The 8673-nt window shown below is 39.6% G+C and overlaps 2 protein-coding genes across 2 annotated transcripts in view; both read left to right on the top strand.

Moving 5' to 3' along the window:
• Positions 1-914: 914 nt before the first annotated feature.
• LOC102307861 (eotaxin) lies at positions 915-2345 on the top strand. The gene is made up of 4 exons (XM_005951623.3): positions 915-1087; positions 1647-1773; positions 1840-1901; positions 1984-2345. The coding sequence occupies exons 1-4, from the start codon at positions 1018-1020 to the stop codon at positions 2007-2009; spliced, it is 285 nt and encodes a 94-aa protein (XP_005951685.1). The 5' UTR covers positions 915-1017; the 3' UTR covers positions 2010-2345.
• A 5898-nt stretch (positions 2346-8243) lies between these two features.
• LOC102308184 (C-C motif chemokine 18) overlaps positions 8244-8673 on the top strand; it is a 2500-nt gene continuing 2070 nt past the window's right edge. The window contains exon 1 of the mRNA XM_005951624.3: positions 8244-8450. Within this exon, the coding sequence (XP_005951686.1) occupies positions 8381-8450 (70 nt within the window). The 5' untranslated portion in view covers positions 8244-8380. The remainder of the gene's footprint in view (positions 8451-8673) is intronic.

The raw sequence follows: 8673 nt of genomic DNA, 5'->3' as shown, positions 1-8673 counted from the left end.
AAAGTCATGTCAGCATTTATTAGAAAAAGCCAAGGGATTGAGTAACTCACCACTACACTGGAACTCATCCAGGCAGTCTGACAGTAGTAATATGTTGATGAATGACGGGGTAATATTGTAACGATGAGCCAGAGGAAGAGACGTGGAAGTAGAAATGAATATTCCAGATTCTGTGTCATCAGGTTCAGCAAGTCTTTACTTTTGACTTGCTGGAAACATCTCGGTATGTTATATTTCATATTCTGCAGATGTTTAAACACAACAGTTGGCAACATTTTTTGAGGATTGAGTATTTTATTTATATAACCTGTTTGACACTCGACCGTCTCCTAATTGCCAGTTAACAATATAAACCTTAGGCTATAGTTCCACACACCAACACAAATCCATATACTAATAAGGGCACACATATGGTCTTTCTTTTTGTTTTTATGTTTGAACATAAAGCCAACAAGACAAAGCAAAGATGAATGCACATGCTTCCATCCTGGATGCAGTGTTCTTGTCTTTTTTGTATGATAAATATAAAGGAAATGTTCTTAACTGCTCCATCCTTTTCCTCCTCCTGCAAACAAACTGGAAAAATGAGCAGCCAGAGGTCAGTCAGTTAACAAATGATGTTAAGAGGCATTAACAGCTACTTTTAATTTCACTTCAGACCTGACTTGTGCATTACAAAAATTGCTGGATGGGTTTGTTTAATTTCCATTTAACTGCAAGAGGTCAGCAGCCACTGTCAGTTAAAATGGAAAAACAAAAATTAGTCAGTCATCATTCGTCAGGCTGAACACCATATTTAAGTGCCTGTGAATGTTGAGTGAGGCTGTTTCTCAGAAAGTTCTCAGAGACGTTGGTGGTTTGAAATATTAAAATCTGATAACAGGCAGACATGTTATGTACCACACACCACACAAATGCACAGAAACACTCTGCAGATGTTCCTGCACTTACCAATAAATAACCAAACACGAATCAACTCAGTTTCACCCTGATCAGTCAGCCGGACCACCGGTAAAAATGTCAGTCAAGATTCTCTCCATCACGCTCCTCCTGCTCTCAATATGTGTGTGTTGCCACTCCTCTGAAGGTAACTATGCTCTTACTTTTCTAAAGGAAAAAAGAGATAAAATATATCAAATTGATAACAGCAGTTACAATTTCTGATGTTGGCTCCTGGCTGTTTGTGAAGAGCCTCACCGTACCCTATGGAGACGACGGCTCCCAACTGTTTATGTTTCAGTTTGATGTGCAAAATGAGTTATTTATTTAGTTAAAGACAAAGTGAAAATGAATCCTTTTAAAAGTTTCAAAAATTTGGTGAACTCTCTCTTCTATATTTATTGAAAGTTTCTGATTGTTTGTGATTCTCATAACAAACACCTCAGACAATTTTAAACAGAGTCCATTTTTTGTCAGAGACACATGTGAGAAACATGGCACTCAGCCCATCTGCTTTCAAATCTGTGGGTTGCAAATTTGAATTTATGTTTGTTTTGTTTGTTTATCACCAAACTGTCCTAAAAAAAGAGTTTCAAGATGGCTCCCAAGTGTGAGACAGTTTAATGAAAATCTGTAAAACTTTGATTTTCCTTCTAATCAGACTTTCTCAGGTTGTATGAATAAATTTTTAACCTCCTACCTCTCAGTTCCAGCTCATCCTGGAAAGAGACGACCGTGCTGCGTTGACGTCACCTACATGAATAAGAGCGTCGAGGTGGTGGGGGAAACATATCGTGAGCAGGCTGCAAGACCACCCTGTGTGAAGGCTATAATGTAAGTCAGCACGTTGTCCTACATACAAACATACAATCTGTATAACCTTCTGTCTTTTATTTACAGTTTCAACACAGGAAACAGAGGACAACTTTGTGCTGATCCTAACGCTCAGTGGGTCAAGCAGCGTAAGTTATGCTAACACACAAACACATGAGAAGTATTTGCAGAGAAAATCTGAAGCTCCCTTTGTCTCTCCTTCCTCCTCAGTCACTGCCCACATGACGAAGGTGTAGTGAAGTGAAGTTCTCTGGTGAAGCATCACTGCCTGTCTCCTTTGAGATCACCTTTAAAAACGTATTTTAACTCGAGTGCTTTCTTAATGTAACTGTTTCTTTCTGCTTTCATTTACATTTACTCTAACCTGTTGAATAATCCTATTGTTTATTCTAGGTGACGGCTTTAGTCTTTTTTTGGACCAGCTGTTTTCAAATGGATACTTTTTGACTTCCTTTGTTTTTGTCTTTCTTGCTTATTCATGAATTTCTTTCTTTGTATTATGTGTTGATGTGAAGCACATTCTGGCAGCAAAAAATAATATAAAAAAATAAACTTTTGTATTATTGAGCAAATATTTTTTTCTAGCCTTGTTTACTCTTGTCTACTCACAGAAGACAATAAACATATCTCCCAGTAATTTCCCAGAATTGTGCATGATTCCACCAGTGCATGAGCCAATATGATACACTTTTATTTGAGTCATCATCAAGAGTTTCTAATAGAGGTCAAAGCAGTTACTGTAGTAGTTGGAGAGCTTGACTTCAGCCACTAGGAGCTTCTTACTCAGAGAAGTGGGCGCAAAAGGATCAGCTGCTCCTGACACTCAAAGAGTCGAACATCCATGTTTTTTAATTTATTATTCACTAGCTGGGCCCAAGTCTTATTTAGGTTTGATATTGTTTTAGTAGGTAAAAGTGAATGCTTTGACATGAGTTGAGCTGTGGTTTGGGGAAGGCCTTGAAGGAGACTGGTGATGGCTCCCGGGCCTGGCAGATCCCAATGCACTAAATAGAAATGAAGAAGTTAACGAATGGAAAACAAGGAGTGAGGGAGGGTGGGGCACGTAGATGAGAATGAACAGCTTGCAGAACTGGGGGAACCTATATAGATGACAACCGGAAGGAGCGTGTTTGGAGGCGTGGTCCTGCTCCTGAAATTCTGATAGATAATCTCCAATTATTTTTTGTCAGTCAAGTTAAAAAAAATCAGGCCAAAACATTCCACCACTGAAAAGAGCATTCAATCACTCCATCTGTTTGATACGGCTGCACACACAGGGATACAAACAAACAAAGAAAAACCTTGAAGGATGTTCTGCCTCCTGAGCTACAGCCACCCAGTGATAAACATGAGTAAACCCTCACTAGGTTTTAGATAAAGTGTACACTCACAAACCTGCATTTGAAACGTTGGCTACCATAGCAGTATAGTTTTGCAACATGGCATTTCAGTCTTCTATCTAAAATAGGAAAACAGGAACATAAATAGTACCATCATTGCCAGACCTGGCCCACATCTGGTTGACATACACCCTGCTATGTAGAGTAGAAAAGTGCCATTTAAGAATCAGTCTATTCACTGTATGAACAGTTTTGTCGTGTTACTTTTGCACTATTATGTTCCGGCACATGTTGTTTTTACATGGCTTGAATAAGGTACATATTAGGCTGACATCTGGGGCCAGAGCTGAAACTGTTCTGGACCAGAAGTGTGTCTGGAACTGACCCATGGCTGCACACAAATTACACATGGTCCACATACAACAAAGAACGACGGCCCTTTGGTGGCCCAGACCAGGTTTGCCAGAGGTAATCCACACATGGGCCAGCAAAGGACCACCAGTGTGTCTGGCCTTGTGCTGGCCCATGTGTGGGCCACCTCTGGCAAACCTGATCTGGCCCACCAAAGGGCCGTCATTCTTTGCAGTATGTGGGCCATGTGTAAGCATATTGTGTGGGCCAGATCTGGGCCATACCAATTTTGCTATGTGGGTACAGCCCTGCTGTAGCAAATATATGCCTGCTCCTGCTCGTCAGCTTGCCCATAACCTGTCTGCTCCAACCACAGCAGAGCTACTTATTGCAGCTGTATTTCACTGACACTAGTCTTTAGGATGCTATTCTCTGTGTCTTCTTTGTTTAATGTAGGATGGCCAGTAACACAGGACTTATTTATTGTTCTTCTTAATGAGAACAGTTGAGGAAGCTGCTAAACTTCATCCATAGTCAGTTTTCCAATTAAATAAAAAAAAGCAAACTAATAAATACATTAAAAAAATAATTAAAGATTAAGTTCATAGAAGTGATTTAACTGTCACTAAGCTTATTTCCACTTGGTTGATTGTTACTCAACTTCCACTAGGAAGTGGGTCATGTACATTTTTCAAACCTTACCCTAAAAACATTTCTGCCAATATTGTAACAATACAACTGCTCTGTGCACACAAGAATAACACCACACCACCATTGCTACCATTTCTAAATGAACAGAAATAAACACAAAATAAAAAAATGTTCAGTCAGCACTCGATGTGAATCAGTGGCCTGAGTGCAGTTTCCTATTTTGGCTGGTGTGCAGAGACAGTTAAAACAGCCGTTTGATTCGAATTTCTCTTTTCTCAGCTATGAAAGCAGTGACCTGCTTTCATCATCATCTTTGTTGTTACCACAGACTGATGGTGGATAGTGTTGGCGTACTACAGTGCTAATCTTCATCTTTCTAGTTTCCGTGCAGAGTTTCAGTTTTACTGACATTTAAGTCACCAATTCAGTCTCAGGAAAACAAACAAAACGAACTTTATTTTGCATGAAAGCTGGTGAATATTAAGAAATACTACAATATGCCTAGCTGTGAGCATGTGAAAGACTAAGCAATGCACACATATGAGCACCATAGGAAAATCACTCAGATGTTAATTACCCTGCATGTTTTAACATTCTCAGTTTAAAAGCACCTATAAAGGTCTGTTTGGGATCATGTGGCGGCACCAGTGATTGACCCATTAATCCAGGGATTACGAGACAATTTACTCCACAACAGATTCCAGTTGCAACCAAGAGTCATGAGGGTCATGCACAAAAGCACAGTTCTTATAGTAAAGAAACACAGGCCTATACAGTTCTGTGTGTTCAATCTACAGCAAGAATAATGAGGTCTCACAGTTCAGTTGGTCAGCTATCACCTGGACTGGTGAATAACCGCTGGCTTTTTCAAGATAGTGGTTTTAACCAAGGGCTGCTGGTAGATTGCCTTATCTCCGGAGACTACAGAGACTATTTATAAACTGCACTCTGTACAGTTAATACCAATTTGTCAACCTTACTTTTGGCTTTTTCAGAGCCCCAGTACTTTCTAGGGTGCTGTGTCCGCACACTGCATATGCCACTGCCTACTTGGATGATGTCATTATCACACAGTATCACACGGGGACCATAGTGTGTTGTGCTTGGATGACAGCCACGAAGCTAGAGCATAATAGTGACAAGCAACAGTCAGAGCGATGTTTGGTGAGTGTGTAAAGCAGCAAAGGAAAAGAAGAAAATCCTCTTTGTGAACTGCAGTAAACCTTGTTAGACTACACGTTTTAGGCTTCTTTCTACTATTTTATGGCACTCATCCTGTCCAATGACCAGTGATTTCATCAACTTGTATCCCACTGCCAACAAGGCTTTCTGTCCTCCAGGTTCAGAACTACAGATCCTGTGGCTGTGGGGTGTAGTGAACCTAGCCTGAGACATCACCACCATACAGTCAGACATGGACTACACACAAGAGTTTTTGACTCCATATCTGTCCTTTTTGTGTATAATATGAAGCATTGTGTCAATGAAGGAATGCTATGTATATAGAGTGAAAGATGGCTGAGGTGGTTAGAGATCAAACTTCAGTCAGAAAATGATGTGGTTTAATTTAAAGATACATGGCACCTATTTTTATTGTTGTATTTCCAAACCCAAACTTTATATTTTGCATGTTTTCTGCATTTCTTGATTTTGCATCTGCATGTTTTTTGTCTGTGGTCACTTTGCACTCCTTAGCAGTTTTAGTGTAGTCATTTTGTACCTCTGTTTTATGCCTGTATTTTTTTAGTATTTAAAAAAAGAAAGAACATGGAAACAAAGAACAAGTTTGCAAAGTTTTTATACTCATGCAACATGTTTGGAAAGGAAGCAATATAAAGAAAGACTGTCAAAAATGCCACGAATATCATATTTGAAAACTTGTGCATAGGTGAAAAGATTTACCACTTCCTGATTTGAGGGGGCCTAAGGAACCACATGACTTATGATACAGAGGAAAGATGTTCATTCTGGAAACTCGTCAGCATTTATTATAAAACAGAAGTGACTAAGTGACAGAGCACTACACTGGAACTCATAATGACAGTTTAAGAATAGTAATATGCTGATGATTAAAGACGTAGTAGTATATTGTAATGATGGGCCAGAGGCAGAGAGGTGGAATTGAAAATGAATATTTCAGATTCTCTGTCTTCAACTTCAGCAAGTCTTCAATTTTAAAGGTTACTGAACTTGCTGGAAACATCTCAGAACATTTTTTGTTACATTTGGTATTCTGCAGAAACACCAAATACATATCCACGCTCGTGGCTCAAGAGTTGGGAGTTTGCCTTGTAAACGGAAGGTTTAGTCTTGGTCGTTGTGTCCTTGGGCAAGACAGTTCACCTGTTGCCTACTGGTGGTCAGAGAGGGCTTAGTAGCCCCAGGGTCCGGTAGCCTCGCCTCTGTCAGTGCGCCCCAGGGCAGCTGTGGCTACAATGTAGCTGCCATCACCAGTGTGTGGATGACTGAATGTATAAGCGCTTTGGTGTCCTTAGGGACTAGAAGGTAGAAGTGTAATAGACTGATTATAGTAGTCGATTTCACAAAAACAAATTGTAAAAAATCTAATATTTAAAGACAGTGCTGGAGATGCTGAAAATGGGAAAACCTGATAAAAACAACTGAAACTTAGATAGATAAATGATTTTAATCGATTTTATTAGAACACAGTTCTGCAAAGGTCTAAAGAAACTATATTAAAAAGCTCAACTTAACTTACAACATTTAGTGCTAGCTGTGGGCCACATGAGGAGTCAATCTACACTAAGGCTACGTCCACACTAATGCATTTTCATTTGAACACGCATCGTTTTCTCTCCGTTTTGGCCTCCCGTCCACACTGAGACGAAAACACCGCGTTCTGAAAACGCACTCGAAAACGAATACTATTTGAAGACGGTGCTTTCGCGTCACAGTGTGGACAGTGAAAACGCAGACTTTCATAAAATGATGACACATGTTGGTCATATGATGCAGTCATGTGACCAATTAAACTAAGATAGCGGAGGGCATTATGCAGCAGTTGTTTTGTTTGCTCTCAATTTTGACAGCCCTATCAAAGATTAATATCAGTCTGTACATGCTCCAGATAGCTTTTCCTTAAATTCTATAATTCTCACTCCTTTTGCAACTTTGTACTTTTGTGTTACTCACACCAACAACTGCACCTCATTGTCTCCACCAGTGTGTGAATGTGAGAGTGAATGAATAGTGGAATTGTACAACTCTTTGAGGGCCCCGAAAAGCACTATATAAATGCAATCCATTATTATTATTATTATTAATATTGTTAGTCCATTTAAAAAACTCAGGGCTTTTGCTCGACATTTTGCAAAGAGCCAGAAAGTAAATAAAAAGGCAGACAGAAATGAGGCAGGTCAAATCTTCTTGCGTATCCCGCATGCGTAGTACTGGAACATAAGCGTTTTCATCTGTTTCAATGTGGACGCACAACTCTGTGAAAACGACTGAAAACGCTAGTGTGGACACTGTGCAGTCATTGAATTGACCATGAAGTTCTCTGTATATCAACGTATTCTACAGTCAAATTAGAGGCCATCAGTCTGAATACTAAAGCTTGTCTCACTCAAAGGGACATTGATCCCAAGCCCCTGTAGCACTAAATGCAACCCTAAATAAAAGAATCCAAATGGGTCAGCTTAACAGCTTAATGTAAACAAGAAAATCAAAAGAATTTAATTTAATGGTTTAGATTGCAAGAAAAAGTTTAAGTTGTGAGGATTTAAGATTAAATGTATCTCGATAAGGACCCAAAAAGTCAGTCAGTTATGCAAATGTGGAGAAATGTGCATCAGAGTCATCATGCATTACTTTTATTTCCATTTGAGTCCTGATTCATAACAATCACAACAATTAATTCAATATTTTTCTTATGAACTCCAACAGATAAACAGTCACTGTCAGTGAAAATCGAAAAACTGAAATCTTCAGGGGTCTAGATAGACATCATTCATGACAATGCAGGTGAGTCAGTCACTGGGCTGTACACAAGTTTCTGTGAACTTTGTGTATGTGAGGCTGTTTCTCGGAAAGCTCAGAGTGAGATGTTGGTGGTTTGAAATAGAAAAATCTTCCTGACAGGAGGCGGAGGTGTGATATGTCACAACGACACACACACAAATATACAAACCTATAGAAAGACGTCAACAGTCGCGCCTGTAGATGTTCCTGCGCTTATAAATAAATAGCTAAGGAATCAACTCGCATAATTACAACCTGATCAGTGAGCCAGACCACCGGTGAAAATGTCTGTGAAGATTCTCTCCGTCACTCTCCTCCTGCTCTCAATGTGTGTGTGCTTCAGCTCCTCTGCAGGTAACTATACTTCTCCAAAGACATATAAAATTGATTAAGTAGCTACTTTTACAGCAATTACTTACTTTTTGGTGAAAGGGGGTGGACTCTCATGGGTTTCACTAGGCAACGACTCCGCTAGTTTCTCTCACCACAAACCTTTACTTCTGGTATCTGCTCATTCAGTACTTTTAAACAGTCTTTTCAGCATTTACACTCTTGCGTTCTATCCACCAAACTCCAG

The sequence above is a fragment of the Haplochromis burtoni genome, unplaced genomic scaffold (assembly GCF_018398535.1).
Source record: "Haplochromis burtoni strain Fernald_Lab_line unplaced genomic scaffold, NCSU_Asbu1 Contig_1071, whole genome shotgun sequence".
NCBI lineage: Eukaryota > Metazoa > Chordata > Actinopteri > Cichliformes > Cichlidae > Haplochromis > Haplochromis burtoni.
The sequence above is the reverse complement of the archived record's forward strand: the minus strand, read 5'-3'. Positions and strand labels throughout refer to the sequence as shown.